General features: G+C 31.5%; 1 protein-coding gene across 1 annotated transcript; it reads right to left on the bottom strand.

Moving 5' to 3' along the window:
- Positions 1–14,811: 14,811 nt before the first annotated feature.
- LOC134696221 (uncharacterized) lies at positions 14,812–16,435 on the bottom strand. The gene has a single exon (XM_063557899.1). The coding sequence runs from the start codon at positions 16,408–16,410 to the stop codon at positions 15,640–15,642; it is 771 nt and encodes a 256-aa protein (XP_063413969.1). The 5' UTR covers positions 16,411–16,435; the 3' UTR covers positions 14,812–15,639.
- Between the last annotated feature and the right edge of the window lie 3,530 nt (positions 16,436–19,965).

Genomic DNA, 19,965 nt, shown 5'->3' with positions numbered 1-19,965 from the left:
CAAAATAAACAAAATATTTACTTCAAATAAACTTAAAAAAAAAATAATTAGTAACTACATACTTAATCATGCCTCTAATCATCAAAGTTCTGCTCCAAAAACGAAACAAAAGACTTTATGCATGTAGTTTACCTATTATGCATGTAGTCTATTTTATAACCTTATAATTCAAAATATGCAAATGGAAAAAAACCGGATCACTCCTTTGGGGCTTTTTTGATATTTCATAGTGGATTCATTTAAATCATTGTTTGTTACAAACAGAAGGAAAATACAAATGAAAATCACAATTTAAACATTTATGAAGGTACAAAAGCTTTATTTCCTCGTTTAAATTGGATAAAATAAAAGTCATTTAAATAAACATTAAATGCACAGGCCGATTTAGGGGGGTTGTAGGGTCAGCCCTCTTTTTGATGAGAAACATTTGGTTGATTATATAAGATAGCATTGGTGACTTTCTAGGCTCCCTCTAAGGCAGTAAGTGCCCCCTTTCTTATTAAGATTTATGGATCCGCCACTGAAATGATCATGTGTCTTGCAGTAGCGGATTTAGAAATTTTCATATGTGGGGGCCCACTGACTGCTGAAGAGTGGCCCCGCTTCGGCCATGCCTTTGTGATTCCCTATATAATCAACCAAATTTTTCTCAGAAAAGGAGGGGGGCACCAGTCCCCCCTAAATCCTCCTCTGTCTTGTATAAATGTGTAGTTTTACAGATAATTGTTATTGAAACTATCATATTTCAAAAATATATGCTTTAAGCGAAAAAAACTCACTATGGAATAAAATTTATTTCAATTTTTGATACCATAAGTACTAAAAAGCCCGAATTCAAATGTAATATAAAATCTAAGAGATTAAATATAATTGAGGACGAGAAAACTCTGTTTCAAATGATTGATGCTGAGGCAACGTACTCTGCTTCAAATGATTGACGATTAGACAACTCTGCTCTGCTTCAAATGGTGGATGATTAGACAACTCTGATCTGCTTCAAATTGGTTGGAGGTAGGACAACTCTGATCTGCTTCAAATGATTGACGCTGAGACAACGTACTCTGCTTCATATGGTTGATGATAAGACAACTCTGCTTTGCTTCAAATCGGTTGACGGTAAGACAACTCTGCTCTGCTTCAAATTGGTTGACGCTGAGGCAATGTACTCTGCTTCAAATGGTTGATGATTAGACAACTCTGCTCTGCTTCAAATTGGTTGACGATAAGACAACTCTGCTCTGCTTCAAATAATTGACGATGAGACAATATAAAAAAAGAAGATGTGGTATGATTGCCAATGAGACATTTTTCCAAAAGAGACCAAAATGACACAGAAATAAACAATTATAGGTCACCGTACGGCCTTCAACAATATGGAAGGCCCATTACGCATAGTCAGCTATTCAAGGCCCCGGAATGGCTATGTAAAACAATTCAACTCTGTTTCAAATATCAAAGTTCAAGAGAAAATTTTATTTTTTATAGTCTACATGTATCAATGCTTAGTATATTGAGAAAAAAAATCCAGTTTTCACTATACATTTGTTACGATCGTCAGACATGTCAGAATCATTTCCTAATTTATCTTATAATACCCAATATCTTTAATGTAATTGAATGCGTCGTTTTACGAAAACTATTATCTAAAAATAAGTGTAAGACAAGACGGTAATACTCGAGGAAGAAATTCTAAAAATGATTCATAATCATATTGCTTTCAAATGAAATTTGAGATGTATTTTAAAATGTATGAAAAATGTGAAAAGTTAAATTTATTTTGTTAAAAGAAACTACTACCACGGAAATTGTTTGAAATTTGAAAAAAATGGTTTTATTGAAACGTTACCGGCTAAATTGATTTGAAAGACATGGCAAATTCTAAAGAATTTAGCTTTCTTATTATAAAAACTACACCTACAAGTAGACGAACATATAATTCAAACAACTGACACTATTTAGTATATAAGATATTACAATCTTCTTGTGAAATTATATGTTAATAAAAAGCGAAGACGTGAAGTAGATACGTACGCTCCAAAATCTTGGAGATTTCCTTGTGATTGTTATTTCAATTCAGTTTTCAAACAAGACTTCTCCAGGTTTCCACGGTTATATAAGCTGAAAATATGGAAGGTAAGACAACAAAACTGTTGATATGGAAAAACTACTTTCAGATGGATATGATTTCTTCTGTCATCTTGAATTGCAAAATAGAGGAAATTGTTGATGAAATATGATGTAAGACAAGAATGTAATTCATTAAGAAGACTTTTCATGTAAATGATGAAAACAAATATTACAAGGAGTCTGAGGGTAACAGTTATAATTATGTTATTCAGAGCATAATATTTGTGGAGCATGTGTTTATTAATTAATACCGTGTGTTTAATTGATTAAGTTAAATCAAGTGATTTTATTTGTCGTAAGGTAGCTGTCTCAACATCTTATATCATACTCAAAAGTCATCTCATAGAAATTGAACTCATCGGCTTTGAATATTATTTCAAAATAGATCGTCCGTATATATTTCCTCAGGTAGATGTTTTTATAATTTGCCAAAATGAAGATTTTACTATGCTGGTTTCAAAAATATAACAAAAAGTATGAGCCAAGGTACGAGTCGTTCAAAATTTACCTAATTTGCGTAAATGTTTCATTAAAAAAAACACATTGTTGTTCATAAAAAAGAATCTACTAGACAAAATTGTGAAATAAAACATAGGCAGATAGTTTTTATAATATGCTTTGTACTAAAACGAGTTTTGTAATATGTTTTTTACTAAACGAGTTGTCTCTCCTGAAATTGCCAAGTAGAAAAAATTATATAAAAAAAAAGAAATATTTACTGTTTATTTAAACATTTCAGATGAAACAATACATCACTAAGTTTTCAGTGATACAAATAATACGTCAAACCAATAAATTGCAAATCTGTCTTAAGATTTGCAGATTTGGGCAACAAAACCTGACCGATTGTTTACTCCGATTGTACAATCCAATCGGGTACTAGCATCATTTAGTCATGCTAAATAACAAATCTTTACAATTTTATCATTTGAGTTTAATTTTAGACGGTATACGTCTTTAACGGAAGTGGTCGCATTTGTGTTCATTCTTAATATTTAATTGTAAGTTGTATTTGATGATAATACATAACATAATAAGAAGTTGAGAGTGAACACGGATGCGGCCAATGTCATTTTTGACAAAAACCATCCAAAAGTGACCTTATGGCCTATTTGATGGATTTTTCATATTTTAAGCTTGAATTCGAGCGTCTTCAATTACTTAATCAGTTTAATTCATTCACATAAACTTATTGATTCGACTGAAGTAGACACTTCAGTGTTTAAATTAGTACCAGGACTATAATTCAATACCCTAGACGCGTGTTTCGTTTACACAAGACTGATCAGTTACGCTCAGATCAAAATATGTAAAAAGCCAAACAAGAACAAAGTTAAAGATTAAGGTTATCTATTCCTGGGATAAGAAAATCTTTGTTTTTTTTTCGAAAAAAAAGAATAAAGTTTTGTCAACAGAAAATTTATTGAAATGACAATATAACTGATACTCATGTCAACACCGAATTGCTGACTACTTGGCTGGTGATACCCTTGTGGACGAAACGAAATGTCCACCAACAGTGGCATCGATCCAGTGGTGTAAATAGTTCAAAATCTTTCATCAAATGAACTGAAAATTGAGGCCAAAATCGGTCCTTACCGGACTTACTCCTTTGGTTGAATTTGATAAATGATCAATCACTCTATCTTAATGGGTATATATGCAGTTAATCATGAGCATCTATGGACACCTCTTGCCTTGATCCTATAGTGTTTTCGTTCTTTTATTTCGCTAAAAGTAGCAACAACAAAAGTGAATGTTTATAAAAATGGAACTTTTGCTGAAGTTAATAGGTTGATTGATTGATTGATTGTTATTGTTTGCTTTACGCCGCATTAGCACAAAAAGGCTATATCGCGGCGAGAGCTAATTCGAATATTTTTACAATTTAAAGCATATTTTTAAAATAAGACAAAAAGTCCTTCAACATACTAAAATTCTTGACTAAGAAGTTAATAGGACCTAACATAAAGTTTAACTGAATTACATATGAACATTATGTTATAAGTTCTGCCTGTTGTGATCATCTGTTTCTGTAAGCAAATGTGTAAATTTGATATCACTGTCATACAAGTGAGAGGTTTAGCTAGCTAGATAAAACCAGGTTTAATCCACCATTTTCTGCATAATGTCTATACTAAGTCAGGGTATGAGAGTAGTTATCCATTCGTTTGACGTGTTTTATCTTTTGATTATTCATTTGATTAGGGACTTTCCTTTTTGAATTTACCTTGGAGTTCAGTATTTTTGTGATTTTGCTTTTCTTATATTAATGAACTCAATCTTGTTACAGAATCATCAACACAAAACGAGTCGTTAGCTTTGTATCAGTATTTGTGTCACAATATAATTAGAACAGAGAAACACTTAAAAACAATCAGAATGATGAACAATGCCAAAGACTGTTTAAAGAGCAAAAACAATTGTACATATATCACAAGTGGTAGTTATAGAGAAGGTCTTGTAATGCAGGGTAGTGATTTAGATTTCATGTACGTTTGAAATACAAAAAATACAAACAAATGTGTTTTAAACCCAATATAACGTATTTTGAAATAGATACTGAAGATTCCCAGCCATGTTTCACTAAGTTACGTCTTCGGTATTTTTCAGGTCGATTTTTCTTTGCATGCTTTCTACAGGAGATTAAAGACAGTTACTATCTTTCAAACTGTAAACTCAAAGAACAAATGACAGACAGAAGATTTCCGAATATTCATGGCCCATGTCTATCCGACCAACATGAATCAATAGATCTTGCATTGTGTTTTCGAAGCAAGTCATGGATACCACAAGCCAAAAATTGGATAACACGATCAAATAACTCGTGGCCAAGTTCTGATGTTAAGGACTCTATTATACAACACGGCATGCTCTTTGTACCTATAGGTATTAAAGGATCTTCAAAAGAAGACTTGGAGTGGCGAATATCCTTTTCCGTGGCAGAAAAACTTCTAATATATTCTTTTACACATACAAAGTTAATTTATATGTTCTAATGAAAATTCTTCTCAAAGACGTTATAGCAATTGACTTTTAAACAAGACCTTTATTTGAGTATGCAAGTGAGGTTTGGGATAATATTGGGGTAGGTTATGTCAATAAACTGGAGCAATTACAGCTCCAAGCTGCTAGGATAGTTACGGGCTTACCTATATTCACAAGCTCAAGGGTTATTTATGAAGAACTTGGATGGGAAACATTAGCTGAAAGAAGAGAGAGAAGAAAAATCCAAATGTTTTATAATATTCAAAATAATAATGTTCCAGAATATTTGTCAAATTTAATTCCCCAAAAAATACAAAGTATGACGGTCTATCCTCTACGCAATGGAAATGACATCATTATTCCATTCTGCAGACTAGCATTAACTAATGATTCTTTTATTCCATCAACCATACGTCTTTGGAATAATCTTGATGATTCAACTCGTGATGTGGAATCAATTAATAAATTTAAAACTGAACTAAAAAACCGTTATCCTCAGAGTAATATTTTTGTACCGAAGCAATATGAATTTGGAAATCGAAAATTGAATATAATTCTCACCCAACTTCGATGTTTTGCATCATCCTTAAACTATGAATTATATAGGGTCAACATTATTTCTGACCCTTCCTGCCGCTGTGGTGTTAATCGTGAAGATTCCTATCATTTCTTTTTTAAATGTATATTATATTCAGACATACGAAATAAAATGTTTGAAAGTCTTCGCTGGCTTCCAAATGATTGTAAAATTAACATAGAACTTCTTACCTCGGGTAGTTGTCTTCTTTCTCTAGAGCAAAACCAAAACATTTTCAAAAATGTCTTTGAGTTTATTAAAAGTTCGGAAAGATTTCAAATTGTCTAGGTAGCAAACCATGATCACACACACATCATCATCTAAGTAAGATTTCTTCTCCCTTTTTTTTGTCCTTTTTATTTATTTTTTTTTAATTTGGGTTTTGTTTTTTTATTATTTTTTTGTTTTTGTTTTTTTTTCTGTTTTCAAAATAATTTATTCATTTATATATTTTTATTTTTATTTATTTTTTCTGTATTATTATTGTTTTCTTTTTCTTCAATCTTCAATTTTCCGTCTTTTGATCCATATTTATATATATATTTACTAAATTAGATATACCATTCTTTACATGCATGCTCATACATATATTTTTGTATTATATTGCTATAAATGTTAAATGGAGAAGACTTCATAAGTCTGTTTGACTTGTGTCTTATCCAATTTGTACTTTAACAAATAAAATATGTTTAAACTAAGCAATTGACTTGTATTGTAAAGAACTGCTCTGTTCATATTTCATGAAAACAATTGTATTTTGGGTATCTGAAGAATTACTTCCGTTAATATGGAAACAATTTAATACCATGCTTTATGCGATGCTTTAGGAGACTTATTTATTGTGTTGAATACTTAGTTTGTCCGCATTACTTCGTTCCTGAAAATAATTTGTTTGAGAATAACATAAACAAAAGCGCGCGTGTATTACTACGAATGTCTTGTAAAAGAATTGAGTATAACGGAGCACTCAGGTAATCCCACATACAAAGACATATCATTTGACAAGGATGAGATTTTAGCAAATCATAAGTCCTTCATGGCTTCAATAAACATTACATTGAACACCAAATCGGAGGACTTACCTTGTTTGTATTGGATACCAAAGCTTCATAAAATTCCGTACAAACAACGGTATATTGCTGGCTCATCTTCATGTTCCACTAAAGAATTGTCTATTAGATTGACTAAAATTCTGTCCGCAGTGAAAGAGGGTCTTCAGAAATACTGTGAAACTGTTTACTCGCGTAGTGGTATTAACCATATGTGGAGTCTTAAAAATTCTAAAGAACTTCTAGACAATTTCAAATCTCGGTCTCTTTCTGAAATAAGTTCCATCAAAACTTTTGATTTTTCAACCCTGTATTCCACCATTCCCCATGTAAAATTGAAAATTCGCCTAAAAGAAATTATCCACAATGCCTTTCAACATAAAAATGGTAGCATACGCTATAAATTTATTACTTTGGGATTTCATAAAGCATATTTCGTTAGTAGTGACAAACAAAAAGGTCAATCATGCTACACAGAAGAACAAGTGGTCAGTATGCTGGAGTTTCTTATCGACAACATATTTGTTGAGTTTGGAGGTAGACTTTTCCAACAAATTGTCGGCATTCCTATGGGAACAAACTGTGCGTCTCTTCTTGCCGACCTCTTCTTATTTTCATATGAATCGGAGTTCCTCCAGACACTTGTCAAAAACAAGAGGATCAAAGAAGCCAGATTATTTAATTTCACTTTCAGATATATTGATGATGTTCTCTCCTTAAACAATCCGAACTTTTCTGATTGGGTTCCATTAATATATCCCCCAGAACTCGAGATTAAAGAAACAACAGACACGGCTTCCTCCGCCTCATTTTTAGACTTATATCTCAAATTTGACTTACACAGTCATCTCAGTACAAGAATCGATGACAAACGAGACGATTTTAATTTCGAAATTATAAATTTCCCCCACCTTAGTAGCAATATACCAACTTCACCTGCATATGGGATATATATTTCCCAACTTATTCGATATTTAAGAGCTTGCAGCTCCTACTCAGACTTTGTAAAACGTCATCAGTGTCTGAGTAAAAAGTTGATGAACCAGGGGTATGCCAAAGAACGTCTCGTCCTTTTTCTAAAAAAGTTCATCGGAAGGTACCAAGACCTTGTTGATAAATATTCCGTATCAACTTCTCAAATAATACACGATGGTCTTGATGTATAGATTCTGCGTACTGATGTTGTGTATCATCTTAACAACATGTTTTATTGTTCTTTTATTTGTTTTTGTTCTATAATTATTAAGATTAATTTTACTGTTGAATGGTTTTATGTGATATCCGTTTGACGTGGCTCGGTACTTATACATCTCGTCATTGTGTTTGTATTGGCTTTCATTTTTTGGTGATTTGTTTTGTATATGTGACTCTTTGTATTTATTTTGTTCTTATAACGTGACTCTGTTCTTTAAAAGATCCCGTCAGTATGATATTTGTCTATAATATGTCATTATAATATATTTCTATTATGAATTACTATATACGTTGAACCACAAACGTCAAAATCAATCAATGGCGTAGTGGAATTAACAATTTTTGGATTCTCATAAATTTTATGTATAACTTTTGGACTAGTTTGAATCTCGGTCTATTTCTGTAAATTATTCTTACATACTTTAGATTTTTTAACCCTGTATACGTACATTGCCTATGTAAATTTTAAAATTGTTTGTATGCACATTGAACGACAAATTTATGTGACGTATATATTTTTTTTGACGTCAGACACTCAAATCAATCCATGTGTTCGTAGATAGTAGATGTTTTTGTGTCCTGTTAAATTGTTCCTTTTAAAATTGTTATACGATGATGACTAATGTACCCATATTTGGACTATTTTATTAATTGTGACTGTTTATTTAACGCATCATGTAAATGTAGCGGAATTTGATGAGACTGTTATTAAAGTGAGAGGGTTAGCGCTATAGAACCAGGTTTAATCCACCATTTTCTACATTTGAAAATGCCTGTACCAAGTCAGGAATATGACAGTTCTTGTCCATTCGTTTTTGATGCGTTTTGTTTTTTGGTTTTGCCATGTGATTATGGACTTTCCAAATTGATTTTCCTCTGAGTTCAGTATTTTTGTGATTTTACTTTATACTCTTGAATAAGTTGAAGATTTTAAATAGTTTTGGATGGCATTGCATATTTTTCTCAGACCAAATCCCGAATAATCACATATTAACATCTCGTATTTACATAGACAAAAATCGTTCACATGTAGACATTCGTAAACTATTGTTCCTCTCAATTGCATTTATTTCATATCATGGTCGGACGGCGACATTTGATTTCGAGAAAGCCATTCATGTAATTTTGTCTGTAGAAAGCTCAAAAATAAAATATCTGTACTTGCACTTTATGTCAAAATTTTCTTGTATAAGTGACCAGTTTCTTGCATTTGAATATACAGCCGGTAACAAATCTACTTATAAAGGATACAATACCCGCTTAAGCACACTACTTCAAAACACACATCATGAAGCTGTGTCTGGATGGCTGATGTTAGCTTCGTTCTTCTATGGAACAAAACAGTACCATATAGCTCTTGACATACTGCAGTATTCTTTATCAAAATGTTCACCTGAAAATCTTTACCATGGTACGAATGCTTTATATACCCAGCTTGAATTATTAAATCTGAACCTATTGAAGAAAATGTCAATTCCTAAGCTATGTAAATTCATGCTGGTAAATGAATTAGACCTAATTGCATTACAACCAAAGGAAATACCGGATGAAGGAGAAGGAATATATCGTGTTCCACCTGTTGTGTATGCCTATTTTCTTCGTTTTTTATGTCATTATCATCTTAAGAATACCAGCATATATCAAGATTCTATCAGAGATCTACAAATGACTATAGAGGAGGGCTATTTCATAGGGCATTCATATGAAAAATATGTTTCTTATAACACACTCGGCCTCACTTTTGAAATGTCAGACGACAAAGAATCAGCGAGGCAAGCATTCAAGCAAGCTTTAACATTCAAACCAAAACACAGAGTTGGATATTAATGCTGAATATGATTATATATCAATTGAATGTATGTATTGTAATACGATTATCCGAAGATGTCAGATAAACATGAACATTTTTATCGTGTTAATGACGTCAAACCTAAACGAACCATCTAGTCATTTACGATTTAACTGAGTGAATAACATTTTGATTTGATCATTGATTTTACAGTGATATCTCAAGTCAAATAAGCAGGTCGAAACATTTTTAAGATGACCAAAAGTAAACAAACTCATCATAGATACAAGACACATAGCTTTAAATATCAAAACATAGTATTCTGAAGTAGAGAATGTGTTAGCCACAGTGTAAGTTTCAAGACTGATAAATTCTATTGTTTCCTTACTACTTATGTTTATTGCTTTTGTTATTTTGAAATTGTGTTATGAGTGCTAGTTTGATAAATGAGGGTATATTGATTTACATGTACTTGGTAGAATCCTTGATGTTAAATGAATAAAATGTGATCTTGGTTATTACATTCGTCAAATTTCGAAACTATTTCAACATTACATATACATGTATATATATATTGTTATTACTGCGCAACAAGTGCGTTTCAGTTTTCGTTATATACCATTTTATGTGAGTTATTAAGTTTCAATTTCCATTCATGTGTAGCGTGATTAATTTTGATTTAAAATTGTCTTTTTATCAAATTGACCTCAGCAGGATGTAATTTCTTAAATTTATTTCATTTTCCACATTTTCATCGTTAGTTGAGCGTCTTACAATAAAAGCGTAACTTTCAGACCTAAACAAAATGGAAAATCAACTTGTCTAAAGTTTAATTTCAAGAGTAATTTTGAATACCTCTATTATAGACCTGTTTGTAAACAAAAAGTGCAATCTTAAATACTTTTTAAAATGATATTATTTTCATAATTTGTGTACTGTCCCCTACAAAACTGCTTCTAAACACACATATTTTTTGCAATTTTAAATGTTTCCTATAGACATTCCAGTTTGTTTACTTTATAAACTAGAAAAATCTCATTTTTTTCTGAATTGGAGAACCATTTGTTATCGATAAAGACTAGACAGTACTTCACATATTCAGGTACAACTCGTGTTACGTGGTGGACATTTTCGCTACTTGGGTGTGTTTAATGGTCTTGCATATGCATAGTCAGTACATGGCGAAAATGGCGGAGTCTCTGCGTTTCGTAGTAGACAAAAAGTTTAGTAGTTGACATCAACCCTATTCTATGTTAATAAAAACATAATAAAATTACATGAAACTAACCCTTGTAGTTTGTTTTGAAAGTAAATAATTGAAAACAGAGTAAAAAAAAGACTGCATGGTAGTGGTAGTATCCACTACGAAACGTTTTTCTCCCATATTTATTTCGTAGGTGACCTTTTCGTAGGGGACATATTCACACGTTTTATTTCCCCCCCCACAATCCCTATATTGTAATAGTAACAAGACTGATTGTATTCATCAAAGCATGTATTAAGCTGTACACTGATATTTTCTCATAATTTTAAAAACAGACAATGAAATAGATTTGACCCGTTTCGTAGTGGACATTAACAAAAAAACGATATCACTCTGGTCCATTTGTTGTGCTTAATTTTTCCTACCAACAATTTAATTGTCGTTATAAAAGCATCAATTACTTTGTAAGACCCTTATGTTTATATCTCTTGCAAACAAAAATTACATTGATTTTATCAAACTGTTTATTAGCAAATTTTAATGACTTCGTTTCGTAGTGGACATTTTGTTAGGGACACACCTTTTGAAATTAAAAATCCTATGTTAAAAGCTGTTTATTAAAATATGTTGGCTCAAAACATACTTTTGAATTACATGTATTAAAGAACTTATATTAAGTGAAAATAACATTTATTTCTGCATTTTTACGATATTTTAGAGTATTATTTTTTATTTATCAAATTTATAATTAGTGTTCTGCACTTTATAAAATATTGGCTTGGTTTTTGTATAACAGTAATGACTACGCTACGAAGTGAATGAATCAATACTGTTAGACTTTATTATACAACTTTTATTAAGGTCCTCTATTTTGGTGACAAAAGTTTCAAAACTTAAAAAGATCCATTTATATAGTGTAAAAATTTAAAGAACAAAGAAAAATACATTTTTTTTACCAGTGTTTGAAAGAAATTGTTAGGAGCCTAAAACATTGCTCGTTTTAAACATTTATTTCCAAAATATGAGTAATTACATGAGCGGTGTCGGATAGAAATCGACCTTAAACATTGGTACGCAAGTGCACGTACAAATGTAGCGATCATACCACATAAAAACAAACAAGAAAACCAACGGCCCAAATTATGTACAAAAAAATTAATGAAAAACAAATATGTCACACATAAACAAATGACAACCAGTGAATTACAGGCTCCAAACTTGGGACAGGCAAAAACAGTGCGAATGTGACGGGGTAAAACATGTAAGCGGGATTCCACCCCCTCTAACCTGGGACAGTGGTATAACAGTAAAACATAAGAACGAACTATGAAGAATCAGTTGAAAGAGGCTTCACTCTCATCTGGATAAAAATACAAATACTGCGAAAATGGATGCAGAGAAAGGCAAAGAACGAAATCCACAAAAATGAACACCCACGAAAACAAAATCCACAGTAGTAGATAGAATAGAAATCCATCTTACAATTTATGGCTGCCTATTTTTTGAAAAGCAAAGGTAAGTTCACATTGAAGAAGAAACATTGTCTTTATATGAACATATGCATAAACATATAATTAGCCGTTTCAGTTCACGTTACACTGCTATCAAAACACGATGCTAAACTTTTTATAGGAAACCAACATTTCTATAAGGGCGTCTAGTAACCATTTTTAATGGAAAAAAAATTCGTATTAGGCTTCTTTCATTTCTTTTAAAATTACACCAAATCAATATCACAGTCTGATTTCCGCGTGTAATGCACCAATGTTCGATGCGACCAAAATCCGAATTCCTTGTAATGACGTGTTTCTAAATAGAGGAATATCAGGAAAACTGTTTGGATGAGAAGGTAAGGCGAAAACCAAATCAAAATGAGTTCGAAAAGCATTGTTCGGCTGCTACAGTAGACATACATGATAAATATGAACGGAAACTATTTTTGTTTTGCGAGTATACATAATGTATGCATGCATGAATGGATATTTAGGTAAAATCTAAACTTAAAACTTAACACAGAACTAGGTAGATAATTCGATAAATCAACGTGTTTGTTTGTATTTAACGTTTTCATGTTTCATTGTACCATCTTTTGAAGCTTTATTCAACTGATAGTTATCTCATCCATCTGTTTAGTAAACTTAGTTTTTCTTTGTAGCTAATCGATTAACAATTTTTTGACACCAGTAACTTTGCTGAACATTCATATAATGTTTGAATTAAGGATAAAGATTTATGTCTTAAACTCATGTCAAGAAAGGAGATATTCTATAAAACTATTCGTATACAAGACACACAACAAAGTTATTCTAAACATTTGATAATTTGCATAGGAAATCTTTACGGGTCTCTTTAATAGGAACTAAACATACCTCATCAAAGTTCAATGTTCTGCCTGTGATGTGATAACTGAAGCTCTTTTACCTGCTGAAAAATGTTTTATTTTATTTCCTATCTCTTTTTTTTGAAGCAAGACTATTTAACAGGTGTGTTTGTTATATAACAATGTAATAACTCCAAAGTGATCCTGAATGTACATGAGTAAACTGTTTGAAATTGTGGAAATGGATATTAAATCATATTAGATATAAACAGGATACTTTAAAAAAGAAACAAACAAAAAATAATTCAATAGATGGTTTTTCGTTTTTTTTCAATTTTCGTTTTCCGCCTTCATTGTTTGTTGTAAAAAATGAAGGAAGATTTGAATAAACCATGAAACCAACGCGTTTTTGGTAAGATACGTGTTGCTTAATCTTGGTTTCAATATGATGCTTTGTTATTATTGTTATTGTCGGTCAATTTTTAAACGAGACCCCTACCAAGAAATTAGTAGGTAGTATTGATTAAGAAAAAAATACTGTAATTACAATGCTACTAATGAGTTTTTTCACGTTAACAAGACTCTGGCATTGTAGTTTGTCTACATTATCGGTTTAGAAATCTATTTACTATCTTACGCCTCTTTACATGTTACCAAAGTTTCTGTTTTACATTTTAATTGCCACTTTAATATTACATGCAATATTTGATTATACTTCAAGTATGGAAAAAGATCCCAGTGCAGCATTTGGTGATACAACACCCTCGCAAGGGGTGTCATCTTTATTATGAGACACGTGAATATCTCATTACGCAATTATAAATAACCAACCAGAATGTGTCAGTTTGCATAATGTAGCAAATATACCATCCTAAATGCAAGCTATGGACCATGGAAGTCCTTACATTGGTATCCAATAAAACGTCAACGTGTGAAAATTGCTCACCGTCACCCAATAAGACCAATTGTGTAGGGCTATCATTTTTGAATTTTTGTTAGTATCATATCGTCTTTAACATGCAATATATATTTGCTTCATAAAATATAAGTCATGTGTATCATCTGTTAAAACATTCTTTATTTACATGTGTTGGATAACCAACAGAGTAACAATATCAAAAAATAGTTTTTTTCTTCTTTTCTAAGTTTTGCACGGAACAAAACCAATTGGAGATGATATGAAACAAGGATTGCTATGAAAACAAAACTGACAATAGCACAGGAAAACTATAACTAACACATTTTAAAGACGTTTTTTAATTGTATCTCATTTGTCTTGGACTAATCAATGACAGTCTCCTGAACGCACTGTTTTGATTTGGTCTTGTTCTAATTTGTATGGATTGCATAAATGCCTTTCTTGCTGATTCTATATCTCCTAATAATTGAAAAATTATACCTAAAATGTTGTAAGATACAGACTTCCCATACGCATGTCCAATGAAATAGTCTTTTTCTATAGTCGATTGTAGATCTCGGAGAGAATAACTGCATCCTGCTGTATTCATAAGATGGTAATGACACAGGAAGCGAAGAGCGTGTACATAAACTACAGGTGGAATCAAATTTTCCTCTACCTCAATCATCAGTTCCGTAGGTATTAAAATAGAGTTGATTGGAATATCCAATAAATTTACCATCATAAATTTTGATAGTTGGTCATATGGCATATTCCTGAATAAGTTTAAATTTAATACTTCACGCTTAAAGGACGAACAATTCGCAGCTAGGTTAAGCTTTTCAGGTGAACATTTAGATAGGGAATATTTGAGTATGTCGAGAGCTAAATGGTACTGTTTTGTCCCGTAGAAAAAAGAGGCTAACATCAACCATCCAGATACAGCATCATGTCGTGTATTTTGTAGTAGAGTACTTACACATGTATTGTACTGTTTATAAGTTGATTTATTGCCAAATCTAATTGTATATGCTGGAAAATGGCTACTTTTGCTACAAAATTTTGACATATAGTACAAGTAAAGGTATTTTATTTTTGAACTCAAAATAGGTAACACCATATGTACTCTGTTTTCAAGTTTTATATCAGGGTTCAGAAAACAATCTGCATTATAATTTATAAAAGTAAATAATTTTTTGAGAATGCTAACATTTAAACAACTTGGTTCTTTGTTTATGTAACTGGATAATCTGTGATAACTCGGGATTTGGTCTGAAAAGATGATGCATTGCCAACCATAACTATTTAGAATATACAACTTATTTAAAAGTGTGTCACGTGCGCGTCCATTTATCTTGTTTTCAAATAAATTGTTCTCAGGAATGAAGTAATGAGGACAAAGTGAGAATTTTACACAATACAGAAGCCTATGAAAACATCTTAAAAAACAAAATATCAAGTTGGCAGGTTTCCATATTGATGTAGGTAATTCCTCAGATACCCAAAACATTAAAGTTTTCAAGAAATATGAACATAGTAAATCTACAATTTACGTCAGCATCTATTACATCTTTAAGAAGGATTTTCATAAGAGCATAACATTGTAACTGTGTATGTGTAAACGTATAAATAAGAAGTTTCTCTCCCACAGAAAACGAAATTCGCCATTCTAATTCTTCTTTTGTAGACCCTTTTACACCTATTGGAACAAATAGAACACCGTGTTTTATAATGGACTCTTTAACATCAGTACCTGGCCAAGAGTTGTTTGATCGTTTAATCCACTGCTGCGATTGTGTTACCCATGATTTACAACGGAGGCAGCATGCAAAGTCAAAGAAACCTTGTTTGTCGGTTAAACATGGGCCATGAATAGTTGGATAAATTTTATTTATAAATTGTTGTTTAAATGTGACATTTGACAGGTAGAAACGACCTTTTATCTCCTCTACGCAGTTTTTGAAGACAAATGGATCTGAATGATACCGAAGACATAGCTGGGGAAAACCTGTCTGTGTGTCTTCTTCTTCTATTGTGAAATATGTTATATTTGGTTTAAAATTAATATTTGTGTCTTCACAAACCTCGGCAATTTTACAAACATGCATGAGATCTAAATCACTGCCTCGCATTACAAGTCCTTCTCCATGACTACCACTAGTGATAATTGTCCAATGGTCGGCGCATTGTAAATTGTCTCTGACATTGCTCATCATTCTGACTGTTTTCACGTGCTTTTCTGTTCCAACAATATTACGACACATATACCTATACAGAGCTATTGATGCATTGTCACGTGTTTCTGTAATGAGATTCAATTCAATTAAATTCTTTTCTGCTGAATAAAATATTGTTAAATGTTTAAAGTTTATTTCATCTCCAAAATATGTTTAGAGGTGTACAGGGTACAGATTTCGTTGATTTATCACACATTTTGTAAGAGGTTTTTTAAAATTTTTACATAAAATTTAGCAAAATCGGAGAAAACGTGTTTTAAACTTTAAGTAACTGCATTTGCTCTAAATATTTAGTATACATATACATATATAGGATTATCATTTAAATATAATAATGAATTAAAAAAAAATCAAGTATTGGTACGAAAGTCAGTTAAGAATGGTGAAATATTAAACTTGCAACGGCATTTATTAGATACATGTGTATATGGATTGCAATCGCATAGTGTATTGCTTATTCCTTTTTTATCAAACGATTTCTCAACATCAATTGATATTCTGACCCGACTTAACTTGATATGTTCCTTATACTTTTAAAACTAATCAACCGTCAATTAACCATTGTGCTTATTTATTTTGTACGATTGGTCTACAAAAAAAAAGACTCCCCGACACAGTTGTAACTTCATATGGGTTGTTCTCCTCTTATATTTAATGCGTTTCCCTCGGTTTTAGTTTGTACCCCGATTTTGTTTTTTGTCCTTGGATTAATGAGTTTTGAACAGCGGTATACTACTGTTGCCTTTATTGAGCACATCTTTTTTAAAAGTGACAGTGAAAATAATAACATTGGTGAATTAATTTTCAGTAGAATGACTTTAACCAGTAGTACGGTAAATAAGGTTCTAAATTAGAATCGATAGTATCACTAACATAATGTTTCTTTTAAATAAATAAAAAAAGGATGGGTCACGGGGCTATTTTTTGACCTATAGTTTTTGCAAATTGTCAGACTTTGTAAAGATTAAATATGGAAAATAAAACGTGATTTGATCGAAAGACTAACCCGATCTACCTTAAAGTAATACTTGTTTTTGTTTCTTACCTTCCATTTTGTTCAGCCAATATAACCATGGAAACTGTATGAGTCCTTCAATGAGAATTAAAATTGCAATAATTACAATAAGGAAATCGCTAATATTGGAAAGGATAGCTTCATCGCAACTGCGGGTTTACTGACATCTAATGTTCCAAGTTCGTTTTAGTATAACTTATATAAAGTCAAAAGTTAGCAATTTAGTTTATAGAACGTGTATGCGTAGGTGAAGTTCTAATTATAAAAAAAAATACGATTCTTTAGAATTTGTAGTTTCTGTATTAAAACAAGCGGGAAACATTTAAACAAAACTATATTTTTTTCCAAAATAAAAATTCTACAAATTTCCCCGAATGTTTTCTTTTCAAACATAATATATAAGTATTTGCGTGTTTGAAGTTGTTTACCAAAACATTTTAATGTCAACATTTCTCGTACATTTTATAATTCATCTCAAATTTCATTTGAAAGCAATAAGAATGAAAATGCTTCCTTATAATCAATCATTACCGTCTTTGTTTGCCCTTTTCAAATAAAATGTTTTTAGATAGTAGAATTCGTAAACTGATAGAATCAGCCATTGCCATTGGGTTTCAAAACACAAATTATAAGAAAAGATTAACAAGAACATGGCGAATGACCCGGAATAATAAAAATGCATATACCTTTAAGTTATTAAATAACAAATTCAAAGCGTTTTATAGTCAATCTCAATGTGTAATTGAGCTTAATTTTAGACATGTAATTGAAAATTATGAATTACATGCACAAGGCCATTTTACCATTAAATTTGGTCTTACTCGGCAGTTACTTTCAAGTCCCTGGGAATATTCTATTTCAAGTTAAGTTCAAATTTTTATCTTGAAAAAAAAGTGGTGTTATACTGTTTTACCCCTTTACGTCCTTCCCATTAAGATTTTCGTCACATTTTTCTCAGGAACTACAATAGAAGGATTTCTGAAATTTGGTTGCAAGGTACTAAATTATAATCCTGGTACCTTTGATAACTAATTATATAAGTTAGCTATACCGTGTGATGCGTTTTCAGATTCTTCACTCCACACCTTCCTGTCCACCGAACACTTGTATCATTTTAAACATGACAGCCAAGTTGAAAATTTTCGTCACAATTTTCTCAGGAACTACAATACAAGGATTTCTGAAATTTAATTTCAGTGTTTATATAAGTCAGCTACACTGTGTAGTGTTAAATCACCACTCAACAACTTCCTGTCTACGAAATAATTCGGCGGTGGTATCAGCAGTGAGCAGTTGCTTGCACTTACACTTGTTTAAGCCAAAATTGAACGGTTAACTAAGGCTAACACATCACATGTTACACTTTTATAAATGATTTTGTAAAAATGAGTGTTGCCTTTTGAACACTGTATTTCAGTTATCGTAGTAAAGGTTTTTTTAAATGCTCGTTTTGATAACGATAATTCTATAAACATGATAAAGCTACACATCTATTCAAGACACAAAACATATTTTTTTCTAAAATTTTAAATTTCATCATATTACTTTTCATGATAATTTAATATGGACAAAACTACCTTTATTATATCCAATTTAAACGAGGAAACAGAAAACATATGTGTACCTGCATACATGTTTAAATTTTGATTTTTATGTTTCTTTGTGTATTTCGAAATCATGACACTTTTCTTATGTTTCGTTTCCTTTTTTTTGGGTATTATTAACTGATGATGAAATATGAAAAAGTTACATATTTCCCCCTAGGAATGACCCGGTTGTTTTGCTCATTTGTATAATGATTAAACTGTTAATAAAATAATTATGGGTAATAAAATATTACATATCATTTAATAACTGAATGCTTCTTTTTGTAACTTCACAGGGTTGTAAAAGCGTTGACCGAAGTACATTTTGTATGAATCCTTATGAAGTTGCAAAAAATACGTATAAGTACTTTTTTTGACTAGAATCATGAAAACACGATTGTTATCAAGTTTTTATTTAATTCACCTCACCTGTGCACTTTATGTTGGGACCTTGTGTCATCATAAATGATAAAGGTTATTGTGTAATGAAGTTGATTAAGGAATAACGCGAGAATGCAGTGCAGCTAATCAGAATAACGTATTATAATGAAGCATACATCTAATATCACAATATTTGCATCGTAAAACCTCAAAACAGAGACCCGAAGTTTCTGCATAAAAAAAATTAACTTTAATTTCCAGTCATCTTTCGAACAGGACATTTTTGTTAACGTTTCAAAAACTTTGTTTCCTTCTCTTTGTTCGATTTTTTTCACAGTCATATAAACCACGAGCCTGTGTCGCACAGCTTGGTGTCGATGCATATTTAACTAAAGCGGCTCTCTAAAATTGTAACTGAAACGGGAATAGAGTTCATGATAAAAATCTCTGTTGTGTTATTATCATTTAGTCTGTTTAGTTTCCCTTTATCATATTTCGTTTATTTTAACTATACCGACACAATTTGATTTGTTAGATCTGGTCTTGGTGATCATAATTAAGTGTCTATCTTAAAAAAAATTGTCTTGAAAGGCAAAACAC

This window comes from Mytilus trossulus, chromosome 14, assembly GCF_036588685.1.
Source record: "Mytilus trossulus isolate FHL-02 chromosome 14, PNRI_Mtr1.1.1.hap1, whole genome shotgun sequence".
NCBI classification, from domain to species: domain Eukaryota; kingdom Metazoa; phylum Mollusca; class Bivalvia; order Mytilida; family Mytilidae; genus Mytilus; species Mytilus trossulus.
This window is presented reverse-complemented; position numbering and strand designations above follow the sequence as displayed.

Excerpts from the sequence above, each read along its gene's own strand:
- LOC134696221 (XM_063557899.1), bottom strand. The coding sequence starts at position 16,410 with ATGTGTCGTAATATTGTTGGAACAGAAAAGCACGTGAAAACAGTCAGA.